At 34.3% G+C, this 23,467-nt stretch overlaps 2 protein-coding genes across 6 annotated transcripts; both read right to left on the bottom strand.

The window, feature by feature from the left end:
• Nucleotides 1–892: 892 nt before the first annotated feature.
• Nucleotides 893–10,268, bottom strand: LOC134255821 (EF-hand calcium-binding domain-containing protein 6-like). Of its 5 annotated transcripts, none has more exons than XM_062738364.1 (17): nt 9,781–10,268; nt 8,624–8,650; nt 7,822–7,928; nt 6,223–6,320; nt 5,832–6,089; nt 5,572–5,709; nt 5,379–5,482; nt 5,245–5,289; nt 4,530–4,678; nt 4,219–4,427; nt 3,679–3,789; nt 3,393–3,569; nt 2,962–3,270; nt 2,619–2,862; nt 2,193–2,365; nt 1,929–2,100; nt 893–1,798 (listed from the first exon to the last, which is right to left on the bottom strand). In XM_062738364.1, exons 1-17 carry the CDS (start codon nt 10,112–10,114, stop codon nt 1,556–1,558), a joined length of 2,898 nt encoding a protein of 965 aa, XP_062594348.1. In that variant the 5' UTR covers nt 10,115–10,268; the 3' UTR covers nt 893–1,555. The 5 variants fall into 5 exon arrangements, with proteins under 5 accessions (XP_062594348.1, XP_062594349.1, XP_062594351.1 ...); XM_062738365.1 differs by having other exon boundaries at nt 4,231–4,427; XM_062738367.1 differs by lacking the exon at nt 5,245–5,289.
• A 1,819-nt stretch (nt 10,269–12,087) lies between these two features.
• On the bottom strand, nt 12,088–23,346 carry LOC134255891 (ubiquitin carboxyl-terminal hydrolase 39-like). The gene is made up of 14 exons (XM_062738483.1): nt 22,875–23,346; nt 20,972–21,035; nt 20,750–20,844; nt 20,289–20,425; nt 18,007–18,103; nt 16,363–16,418; nt 15,921–16,146; nt 15,162–15,307; nt 14,982–15,027; nt 14,624–14,847; nt 14,483–14,544; nt 14,212–14,353; nt 13,683–13,769; nt 12,088–12,328 (listed from the first exon to the last, which is right to left on the bottom strand). Exons 1-14 carry the CDS (start codon nt 23,296–23,298, stop codon nt 12,230–12,232), a joined length of 1,905 nt encoding a protein of 634 aa, XP_062594467.1. The 5' UTR covers nt 23,299–23,346; the 3' UTR covers nt 12,088–12,229.
• Between the last annotated feature and the right edge of the window lie 121 nt (nt 23,347–23,467).

Genomic DNA, 23,467 nt, shown 5'->3' with positions numbered 1-23,467 from the left:
GAAACACAGATCTATTATAATATCGGAGGTAGGATTGGGTCCATGGAGAAGTAGGTATCCCTAGCTGACTGGTCACAACATATGAAGTGGTTCCTCATCAGGATCGAACATATGAAAAAAAATCCAGGCACAATTCAATTTAAACACAATGACCTAACGATTTGTATGAAAAATGTCAGTCAACATTCGGTATGTCTAGTTGGTAAATTGAATTTGCTGATAAGGTCATTTACTGCTTATTAAAAGGCAAACAAAGTTATCAAACGAATTTAAAAAGTAGGGAAAAGAGGATAGGACAATATTTTATTATAGAAAGCAGGGAAAGGAAATCAGCTTTACTTGTGTTGAAATAAAGAACTGTAATGGGCAGTGTATTTGGCTATGCCTACTACAGGTGTATCTTGGAATCGGAGAAGATATTGGAAAATAAGCAACTGCCATGTCATTTCTGACGGAATCAGTTGTTGAAAAAAAAAGAAAGCAGAAGACGCTAGGTAATAACTAATAAAGCAGCTCTCTTAGAAAGACACATATAAAGATCAAAGATTAGAAGTAAGACACTAGTGGAAAGGGAACAGTCCAGAGGAACTGTGGTGAGTTACCGAGGCGAAGTAATTCTTAATAACGGTGAAAGAACATAGTACTTCACTAAACAATAGGAACTCCAGGAACACAATGCAGATCGAAAACCTTGCTCGGGAACCACAGTTTACCCTATTAAATCTTTTGTATATAGATCCAATCAATAATAACTCAGAAAGAGTAAAAGGAAAATATATTAATAAAAGAATTCTTGCTCCTTGCAAAACACAGTACGTTTATACGCTACAGGATCATCAATGCTACTTTTGATCTTGTAATGGTTTAAAAGAAGATGAAAAAATGAAGTGACTAAATTTTTTACAATTTTATTGTAAAACGATATTGTAACAAATACATGTAATGTTAGTGGAGACGTAGAGACAAAAGAAATATCACAGTTTCCATCACATCAGAACATGGTGTGGAGCAGCCCTACAGATCACGATACAATGTAGCAGTAAAATACCTTGCTTAAATCAAAATATATATAATACAGTTGTCTATGCAATACTCTCATAAAATATCGCTTTTCATGATCAACCAAAACGCTATGAAGTATTGGATTCAAGAAGGGTGCTACAATGTTAATCTTTATGGGATTTTGTTTGTACATCCTAAATGTAGTGTATCTATTGCTCAAAACTGAAAGGCACGTGCACACCTATAGCTGATAATACTGTTATATAATATATATAAATACAATGAACTTAGAATGACAGCAAACATGTAGATGCACCACAAAAATAAGTTATCACATCAGAATTCGGGATCAAGGACAATTCATAATGGGAACAGGATGAATGATACGGCAGGATATGAAAAATTATAAATACACAAGTATAAAAATATTGTTGACATTCAGTTTTAAACGTATTTTCCTTCAATGTTCATAGTTTCACCAACATGCACATTCACTTGTTGAATAAGGTCACATATCTCACAAAAGAGAAGAAATACTAAATATGTTACAATGTCAGATTTTTCGTACACTCTGTCTTGTTGCAGGTTTGAATGTTTCGTCAATGAACTTTTCATATGGGATTTTGCCAGACATGTTTTGGTCAAATTGAGTAAGAACATGGTAAACTTCATCTTCATCCAGAATGACATTGGCCAGTTTCAAGACTGAGCGGAACTCTGGAACTGATAGATAACCATCATTTTTGGTGTCCAATTTCCTGAAAGCCCTTCGTAGATTCTTCCAGTCCCCAGCAAGCTGTATAGAATGAACCAGAAACAGTAATTACAACCGATGTAATAATTATAGACAAACTTAGGAGGAGAATCTTGAGAGGTAATGCTGTAATAGTGGAATGGTTACTAAATATTTGATTGAAGAATCGTACCTTCTGCCTCAGTTTAGAAGTGATGCCATGAAGACCCTTCTGTGGGGGTTCTACAATATCAGGAATTGGCAGTTCTGGTTGAGGGTGAGCAAGCAGAGAAAGCATATTGTTACCATGACGCCAAATCTGTTTTCTAAGGGCAAATGGCTTCAAGAACTCAATATAAGAAACCCTATCAAAGATATAATATTGGAATTAAATAAAAGTGATTACAAATTATTCCAGAAATAATCCAAAATGTGTATTTAAAAAATACAGACATACCGTCCATCTCTCTTCAGATCAAACTTGTCACTGAGTTTGTTTATTTCAAACTCACTGAGATGAACACAGAGCTCAGTGAGAACGTCCTTAAACTCTTCTCTGGTAATGTAGCCTGTTCCATAGGGGTCCATATCCACAAATTCCTTTCTAAGATCCTCCCACATGTAATCAACCTAAAAATAGATAGGGATACCAAAGTCAACAAAAAAGAATTTAAGTTGATTTTACACAATATCTAAAGATGCCAGCAAGTTATTTATGACAGGACTTAATCAATTTTGGACTTTGGAGGCAAACTTTTTGAATCCCAAACATATCATACGTATGCGCAATTCTCATTAAAAACACCTGGAAAGACTGAAACAAAAAGAAAACAAAAAGGCTAGAGTCCAAAACTGCTTCTCTTCACAGGAAAGACATTGTTACCTTTGACCTGAGACTGTCCTCCAGCATGTCGGCAGCACAGTTGAGTTTCCTTGATCTGATCATGTAGTCCGCATCTCCTCTCTTGGGTGGGTTCAGTTTAGCATTCGGGAAGGAAGCAGACTTCTTTGAGAATCCAAAATGGCGGATAAATTCATGGTAATCTAGGGTTTTGTCTGTATTAGTAATAAATGTCTTCCAAAGATCTCTAATTTCTCCACGCGAAACTTCTGGTCTTATGTCAAACCTGGAAATATGATGTCGCTAGTTTAAACATTTGTCCACTAAAGATTCTTAAAGAGAAATCTATATGAATGCAAAACAATCTACAATAAATTGTTAGTACCTCTTTAGTAGTTGAAACATCATTTCTTGTGATAGCCTTTCGCTATTTATTTCATCTAGTTCATAAAATACTCTTTCTATATCTTGAAATCGTCTGTTCATAAGGTCTTTAATAACTTTGAACAGTTCCTGTGGTGTGCGGCGAACTTGAGCATAGTCCGCCATTACTGGTTCATCAATGACAAGTCTATCCACAGGGCTGCCCTCTGGCATCTCTGGGGGACCTACTTCTGGGATCGGACTGGGTACTTTAGGGGGACCAGATGTGTCCACACCCTTCTCTTTATCAAAAAGACTCTTGGCTTTGCCTCTGGATGTAACAAAAAGGAACACATGAAATCATTCAAAAGGATCGTGTTTTCTGTTAATATCATTGTGACGTTTGCAATAAACATAAATTAAAGACTGCAAAAACTTCTTCAAAGCTCTAACTTTGTGTCAAATTGTTGCATAAAGTCAGCATATTTGATATTGCCGTCTTCATCTAGGGGAAGTCTGTCCACAAAAGCTTCAAACTGGTCGTCTTGGAGGTGGAAATTAAATCGACTCTCAATGGCCGCTCTGAACTCCTCTTGACTGATTACATTCAGACCTAATTTGTCTATGCTCCTAAAAAAGTAGAGAAAAGCTTAAACACATAAGTCTTTCAAATTCTAATCACTGAAGGAAATAATTGAATATTCAATATTGTAGTGAGTAAATGTTTTGAAGTACATACTTGAAGGTTCCTAGAAGAGCCAAGAAATCTCTCTGGAACATGTTCATCAACTGAACTTCAATACCACTAATTGAGGAAACCTGACTGGGGCTAGCCGGTCTGTCATTCACCCTGTAAACAGAAGTGGACTTGTTGTCAGATAACTACTAGTTTTTTCTCAAATTTTTATTTTTAATGGTTCAATTGGAAGAATCAAAGAGCATATATCACCCAAGTGTAGAAATCCATTCGCTAAATAATGGTGCTACAAGTTTGCTAAATCAAACCAACATTGAGAAATACCATGATTTCTGAGAGACAGAAAAAAAATTCAAAAAGGAAAAGCAATCATTCTAAAGCTGGGAAAAAAACAGTTGAGCTAGAGTGTTGATGGTTGATGAAAGTTTGATGTAATGGATGTGCATCTTCTACCAGCAGACTTAGATCCCTGTCTCAACTACTGCCCAAAACTAAAGAGGAAACACAACTGGAATCACGGTACATCTACTCCACACCAGAACATCTACTGCACACCTGTAGGAATAAAATTTGATAACTAACAGTCTGACTAGCCTGTGCTTTGTGTTGGTCAGGATGTTGTGGGTCATTCCTATTTCGGAGCGGTCCTGGAATCGGTGGAGGAAGTCTCGGTAGGGGACACCGTCTCTGTGAGCTTGTACGGCACATCTAGACAGGAAGGCGGCAAGCAGCTTCTTCTCCAGCTTCAGGTGGAACTGAGCTAAGACTTCCAAGAAGTCGTCAAAACTCACCTGTCAAAATAAGCGACCAAATATACTTCTCAGAAAATTAAGTGCAATGTAAATTCCACTTTTTACTAATACTTTCTCCGAAAGACGCTGTAAATTACATACCACGCCTTTGTTTGATGCGTCTTTGGCTTCGAAAGCCTCCTGCATCTGATGACATCCCTCTCTGAATTTGCTCTTTAACCAGCGCTCTATATCCAGCGACTGTTTCCTCTCGATCTCCTTCTTTCGCGGTGTTCTGTTTGATGAAGGCCCTGAAAAGTACAGGTAGGCCTTCCATAATTGTATATTTTCAATTTTCAAATATTTTCATTTAAAAGCGGCATTTGGTGTTAATGTAGCAAAATAAAGAAAACAACATATACAGTAGTAGTAGAAAGGAAATTAAAACAATCAGCATCAAGTCTTCTTCTTCATCTATTAATTGACATTTATGATAAAATCTATGTCTTCGATTATATACCAGGGGTAACGCTAAAGGTTTCTAATTATCCTACCCATAAACACACACGTGACTACCATTCCCGGTGACTATATATAGTACAATGTATATACATTGCCAAAAACCATATAAAATTTCCGTGTTACCCAGAATGCAATACATGGATACCAATCATATTTTCTAACAAATACTATGTGCTACAGGGATATTCTAAAGTGCTGGTGGATTCGATAACCCTCCATGATGGATGAAAATAGCTCTTTAAATTGATTCCAATCAATCATTCTAAAAGGACTGTACTAAAAAACACAAGGAGAATTCTACAAGCCCAAACATTTCTCCTTTGCATGCAGACAACCAATCCACGCTTAGGCTTACCTTCCTTCACCGTTACTTTTTTACCCGTCTTCTTTGAGTCTTTTCCTATCATTTTAAACCAACATAGTTATCCTATGAATATGCCATTTTTGTAAATGATGGTATCCTATTGGCGATGAAGAAATCTATCTTACCTTGTACTGGAGATTTGATCCTTTCATCTCCATTCTCCAACTGAATACCCAGAGCGTTCAGGAACTGTGGGCCGTTGACTGTTCCAGTATTGTTAGGATCATACCTACATTAAAAACAGTTTAGTAATTTGATTTTTGATTCTATCCATTTATTTACACCCTTTTAACAATGATTTTTGTTGTAAAATCGTACTTTTTCCACAGTTTTTCAAATTCTGTGTCTTCCATGTAAAACATTAATTTATTCAGCATTTGTCTGAATTCAGGTTTCAATATTCTTCCTGTTCCTCCAGGGTTCATTTGAGGTATTAAATCGGCAATATCTAAGAACCTGGAATTAAAGCACGCAAATTAGACGGTGAACAAAAATAAAACAGTCGTGCAATTTGGGTTATTCACACAAGGTGACGTCAAAAACCACAGCTTGTGAGTACAATACGATATTTCTCTCACTTTTGTCTAACTTTTTCCTTCAGTTGAGCGTGGACTTGTGCGGAATTCATTGTAGCCTTGTCTGGCCACATGCGCTGGATAGGGTCCATCCAGCGAGGATAGTCGTTCTGGGCCTGCGCCTCGTGGAAGTAGGCGAAAAACTCACTATAATTGATAATCTGTTTGTCCTTGAAGCCCAGCCTGTCCATTAGTCGGTTAAATACGTTCTGAGAGAGGTTCCTATTTAGGACGGTCATCAGGATTCTGTAGAACGCCTCTCTGTAAGTCAAAGCAATTTTATTGAGAAAGTATCGGGAAAATCTTTAAGTGTCGTTGTAAATATTAGAATAATCAAAGGTGTTATAAGAGTGTTCGAACTCAATATTTGATATATAGTCATGTATGATAATACCTAGAGACATTTCCTTTCTGTTCTGGGTCGTTGTCCTTAAACTTCTTCTTGATTTCATAATAACTACCCTTAATTCTCTGCCTCAGCATGGTTTCTATCTGTTATTGTAAAAACACTCATATTTAGATACAAAAACATTTAAAGATATGGGTAGAAAATGTAAAGCAACACGCCAATATTATCTAAAAAATAGAATAAAATACGTATAAATTGTGTTTGGAAAATCTGTTCTCTCGAATCAAATATATAATTCTGAGAAAATTTCGAACTGTAGTTTGTGTCCATCACGATTTATGAAAATATTATGACGCTAAATTTATTCTGCTTCGTAAAAAAAAGTATGTAAAGTTTGTACTTTGTTAGTGTAGAACAGTTGCAGGGTTAAAAATATTCTATATATTTTAATATTTCAAGGTTCTAACAAAATACTATACGTTTGTACTAAGTTAAACGATAATGAATTAATTCGTTTTATATCCATGGTAATTATAGATTATAGTTCCTCATTGATAACAATTCTTTAGTCGTTGGAGACAAAATTCGATGGGCACTAGTTATGCTCCTTACCCAGCCTATTTTATATTCTTATGAATTCTACATCGAGAAGGAAAAAACACTTACTTTGACTTTCAGATCGACATTCAAATAATCGACATTTTATAATTTAACATTTATTTATCCCAGTGAACACAAGTCTTATTTGGACGTTTTCCTGACTTTAGACGATAAAAGCCAATTAACATTTTTTTTCCACCATCTGCTCTCCGTATTTATGAATTAATACTCCACTATCACCTGTATATGGTGTTTATGTTTCTCAGCTTATTATACTCAATAACATGTTTGATGGCGAAACACCTTTATATAACTAATGCGAGCTTCTGACACGTACGTTGATGTTACAGGGATGTCAGTATCCACGTTTATGGTCATGTATTAAATTATACTGTTGTAATAAATGGCCTTGTTAGCAATCAAAACTTATTACTAGGTCATATTTTGAATGAAAATTTTCATACCAAATGTAAGGACTGTGTTATATACTAAATTTGACTATAAATTACTCCGTCTACCGGATAAAAAAAATCGGGCTCACAGCGGGTGTGAACGAACTACAGGGAATGCTTACTTCTCTTAGACATCTGATCAACCTCTGAAATTTCCAAAGGTCTGTTTTGTTCAAGGTTTGTTGTATTTGTGTTTATTTAAATGGCTCACTGATATCTTTCCTTATTTCATTACAAAGTTAATGACTTGGTTATACTGAATGAATTTTAAAGTTGGATTTATTTTATACAGTAATCAAAAATATTAATAATGTTGTTTTGTTGTACTTGCGTGTAGTTTGCAAAGCTTTGCAAAACTAAATGAAATCAACAAACCGGCTACGTTTTTCTCATTCATAGCTACTCCACTCATTAATGCAAAATATGTATAATTTACAAATATTACTGTTGAACATTCTAGTTTAAAAATCGTTGATTAAAATGTATTTACAAGCTAAACGCTGTATTTAGTTTTTGAGGGTCCACTATTATTAAACTTGTTATTGACTTGGGAACATTATACTGGTTGTGTGTCTGTCAGTAGATGCCTTACTTCGTCGATCTCTAGCCTGGCCTGCTGGGAGACTTGGGACAGTCGCGAGGACATTCTGCTGGGCGGGGCTCCGTTCTCCATCCGACTCCCCATGTCCGCACGGTTCCCTGTAAACAAAGTGACATTGCTTTATACGTATCTTTTATTGAATAATTCAATTGGGATTGGGCAACAGGCAAAGCTTATGGATACCCTCTCCTCTTTTCTTTCTTTAATTCTTTTTTTTTTCTTTTAACAAAGCTTCATTTGTCACCGCGTATCAGTGTGTTTATCGAATTAAATTCATGTTGGTGAATAAAATGGGTAACTTCATATTTTCTTGTAAACATTTACAAATTTTATCGCCCTCTTAACCGCAATGCTATCTAAAAACATTGTATAATAAAATTGAGATATATGCCCTACTTAACAATGATTTGGTGGTTTTAAATTTTATCAGAGTGAAAGGTTGCTTACAATGCAAGAAATTGATTTACATGCATTCTTACATTTCAAGATCTTACAGTTCGTTCTTTAATGGTTATTGATAAATGACGTATCGACCAGAGAAAAAGCTATTGAAACTCCAAAAAGAAGAGGTGCAATATGAACAACTCGAGACCATAAAAAACTATAATCCAAGTGGTATAAAATACTACACTATATTTCATAAAATTGACAGAAAATAAATTTCAAAAACTCTTTTTGAAAGCAAAGTTATTCATGCTAGGACTAAAGAAAGAAAATATATACTAAAGATCTGTGGAGGAAATCTACTCTGTGAAATGTAAATAAAAAATTAAAAATAAAAAGAGGAATCTACCCGGCTTTGCTTCACTGTTACTCTGTCCTGTAATGAACATGGAAACATCTATGTAAATTGACATCTGGTTTTAGATTTTATTGGTTAATTATGGAATCGGGGGGCAGATATCCTTTTATGTTTTACATTTTAAATGGCTTCAAACGAGATACGATCAATGCTGAATAGTAACTGAATCAGCATTAATGATCAATGTTGTATCATAAAAACAGATTTATTTTCAAACATTTCCTGAATGTCATAGATATAAATGTTAATCTTTAATACGATAAGTAATTTCTCTGCGGTCAACCCTCATCAATTAGTACAATGTTAACCCGTGGCCCTGGAGACGAGTCATATTCAGTTACACCCCGCCGGTATGGTTTAATGGTTGAATTGTTACCGACTTTTAAATTGCCTTTCAAAATATGTCAGTTGAAAAGAATTAATATTGAATAAAAATATCACTTTAAAAAAAATTGCAAAGTGTATTGACATTACCAAAATTTAAAATATTTTGAAGTGTTGGATGTGTAAAATCGTTTATAATTGGGTTTTTAACCCCGTGGGTCCACGTGCTGACCGGTGAAACATAGACTAAAGCTAAAACGATCATTTCCGAACATAGGAAGCATTCTAAATGGTTAAGATTATTGAGTAAACTATTTGTTGGTTTTTCATTTAAAGCGTTTATGCCAAAGTAAACAGATATTTCGTGTGCTTAACACTTGAAGAAACCTCGATCTAACCGTTCGCCAAATCTGTTAGATAACTCCTATGTACCGCTACCAAGTCTTTAATTATGCTAATCATACCCAATATGACAGCTAAAAAGTGCTGTGCACCTTGACATGCATTTTTTAATTAAAATAATGACATTCAAGGAAAAAATATACATCTTATAATAAGGTTTCAAAATCCTATGCCGACACATGAGAGAAATATACATTTGAATCAAAGAATCGGTGAAAATGACAAAAATAAGGATAACATGCATTCAAAATATAAGATCTTATAAGAAAATTTAAATAAATGTCTTTGTAATGCAATATTATAATGTTTGTCATGATATACAAGACAGTAGTGTGCAGGCACAACGACCGAGGCTTGGAAAAAGAAAACGAAACATAAGGTTATCCACAAAGACCTCAACACAAGCAAAAGTAAAATCTTACCGAATACTGGCAGTCTGGTCTTTGCGGGGTCTCCGTATGTGACCTCCACCCCCTCGGGAATGCTCTCGATGGGGACAGGAGCCATCATTTGTCTGGATGCCATCCTACTATCCCGGCCATGAGCGCTGAGGCTCTTTCTGGCAGTGTATATGTTCTCGTTAGCCAGCGGTCGACCCGTGGGGTGAGAGAGAGGCCTGTCCCCTGAGCGGGACACCCCTCTCACATCCATGTTAGTGGGGTTACCCATGCGAGACAATGGATGCTCAATTTGGGGGAGATTCACCCCCATTTTTTGACCAATTGAGGCTGGCCGAGGTATCCCTACCTGCGACATCTCTACTGTTAAAAGTTCCTTCCAGAAGAATTTACTCCAGGCACAGTTTTTCCAACAATTGTATATTTATGTATATAAACCTGTATAAGCCACTAGTCTACATATAGGACCTGTGCTCCACATTCAAACAACCGGGTAGTCCTTAGCAACGATTGCCCGTTACCCCGGCACACTTGTCATTAATTTGCGCATGTATCGATAAAAGTCGGTATTATTTCCCCTGCTTTTTTGTTCAAGACCTATTCAGAATTGATCAGGCATTAAAGCCCTAGTTAAAAGGAAATAGTTCTTTAAAGATCTTCAACATATAATCCACAACTATATATTTAAGCTATATTCAATTGTACATATGTCATTAAAAACATTTGTGGAGGCAAACATACACCAAAAATTTCTATTGATTTAAGGAAGAATTCAGCGTGCAATTTAAATCGAACGGACATGTACATTGTATTCCTTTTCTTTTAATTGCATTTAATTCGTTTGAATTGTCAGCAAACGAAATTCTTTATTTCATTTTGGTTTATAGGTAAAGATGTCATCGGACATTTTCAGACAGATTGATACGGAAACTTAACGTGGAATTATCGGAAGGAGTGAATCGATAGAGGCAAGATAATTACAACCGATATTTGGTTAGAGAAACAATCAAAGTTTTGTTCAAATGGCTCGGAAGTTTACATCAGTTTGGAATTTTTGCAAATCTGGCGCTGTCAACCGCTTACAAAAGGTGGGACATTGCGAGCGACTGGTTCTGTAACCGAGTAGATATATATATTTATTGCTCAACAAACCTCTTCAACCCAGAGCCGGGTTCTGACAACAAACATTTACACCTAATCTGCATTAAAAGCTTACATATTTATATAGGCAAACATCTTACACCGTCACTGCGGGAGATTTCTAAATTAAATGTCACAGCATTAGAACATCCGCTCAATAGACCTCGTGGAAAAAATCAAATTGAATCGATCGGGTGACGAGTCCCACGATAATTCAATTAATAAGTCTCACGCTAAATGGCCAACTTTAAATCCTCCCGATATACTTTAGGTTGTAATTTCTAATCTTTCTATGAATTAAGGGTTTAAATTTTTACACCATATTGTACAATATTTTAAGAGATTTGAATGGAGCGGTCGGACTAATTTATTAAAGCGAAAATAAAACACTTTTGCAAGTTGAGAAGGGTTGGGTAGTACTCTAATAAAACGACTTTAATATTTGTCTGTTATTAACAATTTTAAACAGATTCTTTAAAGGTAATAGTTTGCGAACTTCTCAAAAATCAATGAAAAATTTCATTTGTTTGAGATTTTCTACAACGTTAGCATGTCAATATATGTGACAAAGCCATTATCAATTTAACATCAGAGCCATGCAAATAGAAACAAGATTCCGATGGAATTAATAAAAATCCATTCCTATTGTTTAAGGCAGTTCTTTTTTTTAAACACACACACAATGTCTTTGTTATTTATGTGAATGTGGGTTTGAATGTCTCTCAGAAGCTCTAAGCAATAATTTCAATCCTATTAAATGCAAATACGGAGATAAAACGTACATAAGGAATTCACCTCCACGGCCAAATGCTGCATAATGAATCCCTTGTATTCTACACAAAAACGTAATGGGACACAATAAGCATTATAAGATACCAGTAGGTATATAAATACATAAAAATTTTTAAAAACTTTTTTAAAAACTTACTGAGCTAAGAAACACTGCTAATTCTATTGTCTAAGATATTCAGAATTCTCAATAATTTTTCATTTTTTTCAACTTGGTTTTTACAAGGATGAATCTCTTCTGTTTTTGGAATACATTACCTAAGAACTAAGAGCAAATTCTTTCACAGCTTTTTTTTCTTCAGTTTGTACTGACTTTACATCAGTAATACATTTCCATGAAACTATATAAAATTCAAAATCCACCTACTCTCCACCATTTATAGATTTATAATAATACACAACTAAGTTTAGATGTTTTATTATGTACTTTGGTACATTGGTGATAATCCATTATCCTGCTGTTAAAAACAGAACTGATCTGCAGTTCTTCTCTGCCAGATGCCTGGCTTATTCTAGTCCCCCCTTCACAATGCCCCAACCCCCTTCACTTGTCCAGCTCCATAGACTCTGGTTGTTGTGCTGCCAGTTCCTCTGGATTCTTGCCATAAACTGGATTGGGTATATCCCTCCTTAATTCATATATCTGTAATGACAAAATTTGGATCAGGAGAATGGCTTGTTAAATCTGGATAAGAAAAAAGGCCTTGTTAAGTCTGGATTGTAGGAGAGGGGATTTGGTAAACCTGGGTGAAAGGAGAAAGGCTCTGTTTAAACTGGATGATAGGAAATGTGGCTTGTTTAATTTGGACAATAAAAGAAAGGGTTTATTAAATCTTGCTGACTGAAAAAAAGACTTCAGTTGGTATGTGAATGAAATAAGGGCCTAATTAACTCTAGATGATAGAGGAGCCTTTTAGATCTGGATGATAGGAAAAGAGCCTTTTAGATCTGGATGATAGAAGAGCCTTTTTGATCTGGAAGATAGGGGAAGGGTCTTTTAGATCTGGATGACAGAGGAAGGGCCTTGTTAAATCTGGATGATAGAAGAGCCTTGTAAGATCTTGATGATAGGAAAAGGGCCTTGTAAATCTGGGGCCTGTTTTACAGAAGAACTTACGACTAAGACCAAAAACTTAAAATGATTGTAAAATTTTTCAGAATTAATTATTCTCTGAGAAATTGTTTGTGTAAAAATAGCTTACCACATTCCTTTAAAAAGGTTTAAAATAATTATCGATATAATGTTAATTAAAATGTTATATGAAGAATTAACTTCGGTCTTAAGTCGTAAGTCATTTTGTAAAACGGGCCCCTGGATGATAGGAGAAGGGCCTTGTAAATCTGGATGAAAGGAGAAGGGCCTTGTAAATCTAGATGATAGGAGAAGGGCCTTGTAAATCTGGATGATAGGAGAATGGCCTTGTAAATATGGATGATAGGAGAAGGGTCTTGTAAGATCTGGATGATAGGAGAAGGGCCTTGTTAGATCTGGGTGATAGGAGAGAGGCCTTGTAAATCTACATGATAGGAGAAGGGCCTTGTAAATCTGGATGATAGGAGAATGGCCTTGTAAATATGGATGATAGGAGAAGGGTCTTGTAAGATCTGGATGATAGGAGAATGGCCTTGTTAAATCTGGATGATAGGAGAATGGCCTTGTTAAATCTGGATGACAGGATAATGGCCTTGTTAGATCTGGATGATAGGAGGAGAAGGGCCTTGTTAGATCTGGTTGATAGGAGAATGGCCTTGTAAGTCTGGATGATAGGAGAATGGCCTTGTTAAATCTGGATGATAGGAGAAGGGCCTTGTTAGATCTTGATGATAGGAGAAGAGCCTTATTAGATCTGGATGATAGGAGAAGGGTCTTGTAAATCTGGATGATAGGAGAAGGGCCTTGCACATCTGGATGATAGGAGAAGGGCCTTGTAAATCTGAATGATAGAGATAAAGTACTGCCTTGCATATAAATCTTATTGCAGAGATAAATTACTGACCTGTATATAACTCTCAGACAGAGGAATCATTTGAGGAAGAATGTCTGTTACATGAAGGTCCTGCATCTCATACCACTTCTGAGTACCCTGTGAAAAAAATGTTTATTAAGACTAATCTTAGTATATGCTGTCTTCTTGCCCAATTATTAACATTCTTTCCAAGTATAAGATTTCTTTGAATTTCAGATACATAAAACAATGATAAATATTAAATGAAAAAATATATCAAGATAAGAGTCTTAGGACTGAAACTATGAAACTATGAAATTGATTTCATTTTCAACAAAGAAAAGACAGGTAAAATACCATGGAATTCAAGGGAGTCAAAGTTTCTGAGCGAAATTTTCCTAGTTTCCCAGGACATAATTATGTCTTGAGCCCAGCATTTACAATGAATTGATGCTCTAACAAAGACTGTAGAGATGTAAATTTGTGGGTAAGGTTTATCAACAAAGTCCATTATCATTTGTTCCCAATGACAGAGATGATTCTACAGTAAACACAGATAACGTCTGATATAAAGTCTTACCTTGTGTAGGACGTGGACCCTGTATGTGCCTTTTCCTCTCTCTGGCTCTCCGTCATGTACAATGTTAGCCATGAGATCATACGTGGTGTTTTTATGTAAAACTCGGTGTTCTGGGGCTAATAAATCTCCAAAATCAATGTTTCTGAAATCCAAATAAATGTGTTTAAAGTTTTTTATTAAGAGATAGAACTCTGATATTATCTTGTATATTGTAATATAAATTATATAAAGGATGCAGGTCAAGCTAAAATTTGTGCTTTACAAAACTTACTTGATAGGAAAATTGACAATGGTTGGATTTTTTTCTTTGATGAAGTAATTCTTGGTAAATCTCTGGGGAACAAAAGCATACATTTAGAATTGATGTAACCAACAAAACAAATTGCATTCCACACAAAAGAATAATCGTTACCTTAATGAAGATGATGACAAAGTTTGGTAACTTTGTGATCTGGAATCGCTTCAGCTGTGAATCCTTGTGAGTTTTATACTCCTTCTCTGATACACCATTAAATTTGGTGAGGAGTGTCGCAAATGGGATCTGAGGGATGATGTTTTCCTGAAGTTCATCAGGGTAAAGGGGTGGGGGTGGAAGGTCACAGGTCAAGTATAACCAAGGAATCTCCTCCGCATGTTCTAAAATATGCTTAAAATTATACACATATCTGCCAACCAACACTAAACAGTGGTTTTATCTTAAACTTCTTCCCTGAAATATTTAAAGATATTCTTTGACATTGCAATTCTAATTTATCATAAAGCAATCATACCTAGATATTCATCTGTCATAAGGAGTTTCTCTTTCTCTTCTTCTTTCTGAAAAAAATTCCAATATTTAATCAAACAAAATCAAAAGAATAAAATAACATTGTACATAATTATCAATGTGTTCTTGTAATTGGTGTCACCGATATATCTGTACAAGAAATACTTTTTTAGATGTAACTTACCAAATCAATGGGAAGAACTTTTCTTGTGAATACTTTCATTTTCCCTCTAAATGTTTTGTTTACAATTGTGCTGTTTAATTTTCTTGTTCCATTCATGGCCAAGTGTAGAGCATTCAGAAACCAGGACATGAACTCCAGAGCATCACCTAAAAGGGAAAAAACATGACAAAAGTCAGTAACAGTGGTCAACTGGAGTCTAAACTGAAGAGTGTACAATAGCAATGTCAAATCTAGTTTAAAGATTATAAATTCAACAGTGAAACACAATTTATTGTATTGTCTTCATAATAAGAAACAACTAAAACATGCTTTTTTTTTCAAAATTTATTAACCGAAATATTTTATAAAATTTATTTCAAAATTTATAGATTGAAATATTCATAAATTACAAAAACTTTCAGCTTTGGAATCAGATTTAATATGAGATCATGTTGGGTTTTTACTGTTGTGTACTTCTACATTGTATATCCAGTAGGGACCATTAAAAAAATATCAATATTTTTTTTAATTCCTAACAGTAATCTTGCTATACGTGTTTACTCTGAGACATTGCATAAAAATTCAGAGTGATCAATTTAAAAATGTTAACATTCACCCTTACTACAAAAGTTAGGTGCTAAGGGAAATATACTTTATATTTTTGCCAATAAAGAGACAAAAATTCTATCAACACAAGGTCATTCTAGATTTTATCGTACTGTTTTTATTCTATTTTTATTCTATAATGTGATGGAGTAGAGTACATAAAGAGTAGAATACCCTGCTCCGTGATCTGGAACTTCTTTTTACTACAGAGGACCACGGCCTGTAACATCTCATGAGGACTGACGTGAGCCTTAAAATTCCGGGGATTCCAGAGTTTCCTGAGGAGTTCCCCAAACCTCTGAACAAGTAAAACCATCTGGTCCCCTGGGGGCCTCTTGATTTTCTTGTAATTTTCTTCTTGTAAAAAGAAATTTCTTAGGGGTGTGACATGTGACAAGGCCTGGAAAAAAACCCAGTATTAATAGATGATAAAATATTAAGTTTATTATGTTAAGCTCCATATCACCAAGAATATTGCTCAACCCAACCCACTATACATGTACTCTTCAAAGTAAGATGAGAAAATTGAAAAAAAAAAAGAAAAGAAAAAGAGTTCAAACTTCAACATCAGATAAGGGAAGGTATATTAGTTTGGGATTTAAAAAAAATATATTACCTGTAAAATGACATTACAGTAGTCATTTTCCTTGATGTTGTTCAAACCCACAATACCTAAAATGAAAATAAAATGATACCATTTATTATAATACCAAACCAAACAAAAATCATCAAATTTTAAAGCAAATCCAGACATATTTTTAAAAAAAATGTTAGTATTAGAAATGGCAGTCCTTGTTGTTGGACTCCATGATAATAAAAGATAGGTAATTAAAAAATTCTTTAGCATTATTAGCAATATTCAAATCATGTTTTGTTGTGTCTGGTTGTATCTAAACATCTCTCAATCAACGTATTTTTTTGTGCTTATATTTACATGTATTATGGAATAAGAAACTTTTTTTTTTTTTTTTTATTTATTTATTTTTTCGTCTTATTACAAAGATATTACACCAAGTATGTTTTTTTTCCATGCCATTTACTCACACTTTCTCACTCACACTCATTCTTTTTGGTAAGTGGCATTTATATTTGTTCTTGCTATATATTTATATACATGAAAAAAAGTATATATGGGAATAAGAAACTTAAGAATTCCATCCTCATTTCTTATTTTGGATAATATAATTAAATCACACAAAACATCCAAAACATCATTATTAATATCCATCCCAGGATGCTGCAGATGTATTAATATCTATGAAAATTTGGTAATACAGGGTTTATACTAATTTCAGAACTTTAAAAATTCCAGTAAATGCAACAATGGAAACAATATATAATCATTGTCCAACTTGTATCTACTTGAGAATAGATTTATTGCTTTAATTTAATAATTCATTCAGTAAATATAACCTCTAATAGATATATACAGTGGAATGGTGTGCTAAAACATTATTAGGTCTATCATTCAGAAAAATATAAGTCACACACAGCATCCGAAAAAATGAATGTCATGGTCAGAAATCCAAAGTTTGAAACCTTTATGACAATTTTCAAGACTCAACCTTCAACAAGAGATGTTTGTAAAACACTTGTGCCCCCCTCCCCAAAATTGGAATTTTTCCAAGTCCAAGGGGCATGAATCTGTCAAATATATCGCCATCATACCCAAAACAGAACTTGATCTAGATTTTCCTCTGATAATTCTGTCTACGGTACTAAATTTCATTTCAGTATGTGAAACTTCTTTCTGCAAAAAAAAATGAACAGAAACTGCAAATAATTGGAATTTTTCAAGTCCAAGGGGCATAACTCTGTCAAAAATGGTGCAATTGTACCCATAACAGAACTTGACTTAGATATTCATCTGATAAATCTGTATACCAAATCTCATTTCAGTAAGTGCAATGGTTGTGAAGAAAATGAACGGAAACTAAATAGACCAACAGACCGACCGACAGACAGCAGCAAAGCAATATGCCCTCCCTTCTTCGAAGGGGGGCATAAAAAGAAGAGCAATGACAAGGTTTGATTTTGATAAACTCTTTAAACTTACTGCACATCTACCAGACCAGGTCCATAGTATGCAAAGGGATTTTTAAAGCTTAGAAATCTAAGAGTTGTGTTGAAAACGAAAATAGGATGGAGGGATGGACAGATAGATGAAAGTAACAACATCTACCCAAATTTTCCACAAAAAGTGTGAATGAGTTATTTATCTATAATAAAATCAAAATTTAAAAATTATTCATGATCATACCTGGTAGATATGTTGTGCCATCATATGCTCTAGAGAGCTTACTGCTGGAGTCTAGAGACGCAATGTGTTCATCCCTAAATGTGGGATTTAACACATACTGAAATACAAAAACAGATTTTTTGCTTGCTATATAAAAAAGATCTAAAAAATTTTCCTAATGTCATTCAATGTCAATAATTTGATAAACAAAGGTTGTGTACAGTGATGTCAAATAGATAAGTCAAAGACCTTATGCTTAATAAGTGACATACAATGATGTCATATATAAAAGTGAAAGACCTGATATCTAACAAGTGACTTACAATGATGTCATATAGAGATACCTAAAAAGTGACTTACAATGATGTCATATAGAGATACCTAACAAGTGACTTACAATGATGTCATATAGATATACCTAACAAGTGACTTACAATGATGTCATATAGAGATACCTAACAAGTGACTTACAATGATGTCATATAGAGATACCTAACAAGTGACTTACAATGATATCATATAGATATACCTAACAAGTGACTTACAATGATATCATATAGATATACTTAACAAGTGACTTACAATGATGTCATAAAGAAATACCCAACAATGACTTACAATGATGTGACATAGAACAAGTGACTTACAATGATGTCATGTAGAGATACTTTACAAGTGACTTACAATGATGACATAAAGAGATACCTAACAAGTGACTTACAATATCATGTAGATATACCTAACAAGTGACTTACAATGATGTCGTATAGTGATACCTAACAAGTGACTTACAATGATGTCATATAGAGATACCTAACAAGTGACTTACAATGATGTCATATAGAGATACCTAACAAGTGACTTACAATGATATCATATAGATATACCTAACAAGTGACTTACAATGATATCATATAGATATACTTAACAAGTGACTTACAATGATGTCATAAAGAAATACCCAACAATGACTTACAATGATGCAGGGCTCCCACTGGACCGAAAATGTTTTTCGCCACTTTTCGCGACAAAAGGAAAGGCATACTTACATCTGATTTCTCGACAATGCAATGCACTTTAATGTTATTCAATTTTTTTTTATTAATATGTAATGGTTTCCTGTTACAAATATATCACAGACATTGTTTTAAAATTGTAATGTTTAAAGCTTACAGTATCCATTTAAAAAAAGAAAGAAAAAGTACTGTTGGAATTATACAATTAATTTGATATTGAATTGATATCAGCCAACTCTTGACAGAAAATCTCCTCATGATTATTATATTTTTTGTTTTGTCTGGGAAGGGGGGGGGGGGGGGGGGGCTACAGACCTAATAGAAAATATATGACATTTTTTAGAAATGGAAATTTTCATCATTTCATTAATTGATTGTGAAAAGAAGTTATTAAAAAGTAATGAAAATAAGGTTTAAAACTTGACTTTATTTTCACAACTTGGAGACTCCAGGGTTTAATATGCAAGCTCATGTAAATAAATCAGTGTTATCTTCTTAGATAATTCTGTTTTCAAACCAATTTCTTTTTCACTCTATGTCAGCTTATGGTATAATGTGCACATTTTTCAACTTTCATTAGGTAAAATTTGAAGCCATTCTTTACAATTTTCGTCATCTTTCCCTACTTTCGGTTAAAAAAAACGATCTAAATAGATCCATATTTTGTTGATAAAAATCTTTTATTTACAAACTTCATCTCCTAATAACACTTTATCCCCCTTGTTTAATCCAAATTATATTATTTCAAGCAATTTTGTAACCGTTTATTGCTCCAGGATAATTACCTAGTCAGCTGTGTTCGTTCAAGCGAGACGTGATTTCCTACATGTAGGTTTCAGTTTTCACACCTCTGCTGCATTAAATAAACAGAGGGACTTATCTGTATACATTAAATAAACAAAGGAGCTAATCAGGTCTACACAAAATTTGTACATGGTACATCTAAAAAATTCATTTTCGCCACTTATGAATTTCTTTTCGCCACTTTTGAAAAAAATTCGCAATTGGCGACAATGGCGAATCACAGCTCGAGCCCTGCAGTGATGTGACATAGAACAAGTGACTTACAATGATGTCATGTAGAGATACTTTACAAGTGACTTACAATGATGACATAAAGAGATACCTAACAAGTGACTTACAATATCATGTAGATATACCTAACAAGTGACTTACAATGATGTCGTATAGTGATACCTAACAAGTGACTTACAATGATGTCATATAGAGATACCTAACAAGTGACTTACAATGATGTCATATAGAGATACCTAACAAGTGACTTACAATGATATCATCCAGAGAAGAATCTATGATCTGGTAGTTGTCTGGGAGGCAGTAAAATTTCTGTGTCAATAAGTTTAAAAACACATGATGACTTTCCTGTACGCTGTGGGTATAGGCATGAGAGAGTTTTCCACGGCCTGAAATACACATGAATGTGTATCACCTTGTTCATTGTTTCAAAACAAAATAAATTACACTATGTAAGATTAAAGTGGTTATTCACCAATCCATTGGTAACTACAAATTATATCAATATGACTAAATTAAATGTATAAAATATAAAATAATTCTTTTTTTGATTGAATTATATACATGTGTATATGGAAGATGTAAAATACCCCATGGAAATATAAAAATTTAACATTTCCAGAATTGTCTAAAACTGGATCAGAAAATATTGAAGAAGTACAAAACCATGTGAAAATATTTTAAATACAATAATAATATATGAGAGCAAATACCTTGAAAGTACTTCCCACACACCAGACATGCATACACATTAATGTGAGAGAGTGACACAGAACAGAGTTTCTCAAAATCAAAATCTAGGACAGATCTGTAATGAAACAAGTCAAACTTTACATGTGATTTAATAAATAATTTAAAGTATGTGTACTAAGAATTAAGTATTAAAGCATCCATGTAATGACCCGTACTCAAATTAAGTAAGTTAGTAAGCGTACCTGTTGATTGTATCAAGATAAGGACAGGATCGACTTCTGTCAACTTTTGGATCTTGGACAGCTTCTACAATTACAACATTTACATGATAATAGCACTTTTAATTTGTTTGCTGTTTGAAGATACTTAGGTTTTTTTTAAAAACTAAGTATGATTCAGAAACACTGGAAAATATTAAAGCTTGCATTAATTTCGGCTGAGATTTGGCTTGGCTCAATATCATGACTGATGTCTTCATCCTCAACTTCGTTCTCGCAAGAATAAAAGCAAAAGTTTAAAAAAAGTTAATTCATATTGATTTAATGGGTAAATTTTGAAGATAAATTGTAATTAAACCAGCTTTCATTTACCCTCACCACTGTTCAGGCTTCTTTTTGGTAATGCAACTAACATACAATGACGACATCATGTGACACCAAAATTTAGAAGCACCAAATGTCACATGCAGTTTGACAAGCCCGATCTGAATTAAAACTGAATGAGTATTTGCACTCACCCTAACGGTCACACCATCAACATATAAGTCTGCTTTTTGTATACAAAACTATTACATCTGATTATGATAATAGATAAAATTGCATTGGAAGCAGTAACCAACAAGCGCCGTTACTTCGTGTGACATCACAGCTAGTAGAGATATCTCAAGTGCAACTTGATGTTTGAAATATTGAAGTGGCTGATCAATGTTTCAAGTGCAACTTTGATAACCGCACTCGCTCCAAAAGTCACACTGTAAAACAGTTATTTATGAGTTTACTGTAAACCGTAACAGCATAAGCATAATGCACAACTTGACATTTGAGTTGTGTAGGGTTGTAAAAAAGAATTGCGTGGTTTCACCATCGAATATATTAGTGAGCGCAGTGTACTGCAAGCTCTAACAATGCCTAGGCAAAGAGAAAATTTCGGATCACTGCACATTCATTGGAAAGAATTTTTTTCCACAGTAATTTGGACCCATGCATCGCTTTGTACACAAAAGCTAAAGCAAAGTTAAACGAATCATTAATTTGCCTTGATTTAATGAATTTATTGCAGAAAATTAAAATGATACTTCAATAAATCAGCCCTGTTCAGGTTTCGTCATGTGATGTCAGAATCTAAGACACACTGAAAGTCATGTGCGGTTTGACGAGTCAATCTAAATGAAGGTGTAGGGTGGTTTCGCGCCGATTACGTGTTCGCGCCGAGTGGTATCGCACCGAGTGGTTTCGCCCCGTTTATCTACAGGTAAGATATGGGTAGTATACAGAATGGCTTCCCCCAATTACCTGTAATTATAACTTAGTAGTTTGTAATTAATTAATCCCAAGTGTTAATGTCGTGTTATGTCGGATAATTATCCCATTTTGTATTAATACTTATAGTGAGGCCATTTTTAGCCAAATTATGACTATTTGAACAAAATTGATCGTTTAATTTGGAATAATTTAGAACTGGATGTTAAAATAAATATATAATGTGTATAAATTTATTATAACCTTATTGCTAGTCATGTACAAGTAATATTAATAAATACACATGTTTAATATTTACTATATAAGAGAATAAAATACATGTAAGAATACTGATAGTAAGGATATTATAGGAAATTATACCTGGCATTGGAATCTTTTTGATCAACAATTTCCAATTTATATGCTATATCATAATTTGAATTTTGTTAATTTTCATTATAGCGGTATTTTCAGTGATACAGCAGCACGAACCCACACGGGGCGAATCCACTCGGCGCGAAGAAGTGATAGGAGCGAAACCACTCGGCGCGAACACGTAATCGGAGCGAAACCACCCGCATTCTAAATGAAAACTTAATAAGTATCTGAGCTCGCCCTGACAGTCACACCGTCATCATATTATAAATCTTTTAACTTAAATGGAAATTAATTCAAAATGACTTTTTACCATAATCATCGTCGTCCTCATTGTATAGATCTACATTCAGGGGGACTGACGGGGGTGATGTTTTTTCCGCCTTGACTTTATTCTGCAGCCGTTTCCCTTCCGGTGATTTTTTCGGTGATTTTGCATGCTCGTGTAAATCCTTTTCTACTTTAACCTTTACAGGCAAGTTTTTACTCTTTTCTCTGTCTTCTTTGCTCGTTTGTTCTGTCGAGTCTTCGCCGGCGTTGTCAGACCTCTTTCTCAGAATACTGCGGGGTTGTTGCGTAGATGCATCCTTGTCTCCTTCGCTTGAAGTCCTAGATTTTTTCAGAATTGACTTCACTGGATTTTCTGCACTCTCCTCTTCTTTCTTTCTTCGTTTTAGTATGCCTTTTATCGGGTTATCCGTCGTATTTTGGTCGTTTGAGTCCACATTTTCCGCCATGTTTTGTTTCTCCTGAGAAAAACGTCATCAAATTTTGTGCAGAAAGTTAAACAACTCGTACGTTTAATATATTTGCTTTTCACCTTTTTTTAGCACAGTGTTCTTTAAATATTGAGTATATTGTATCTTCTTGTTTTCCTTATTTATGTTTGCTGTAAATACGACATAG

The sequence above is a fragment of the Saccostrea cucullata genome, unplaced genomic scaffold, assembly GCF_032062105.1.
Source record: "Saccostrea cucullata isolate Sc308-1 unplaced genomic scaffold, CSIRO_AGI_Scuc_v1 ctg78, whole genome shotgun sequence".
NCBI classification, from domain to species: domain Eukaryota; kingdom Metazoa; phylum Mollusca; class Bivalvia; order Ostreida; family Ostreidae; genus Saccostrea; species Saccostrea cuccullata.
This window is presented reverse-complemented; position numbering and strand designations above follow the sequence as displayed.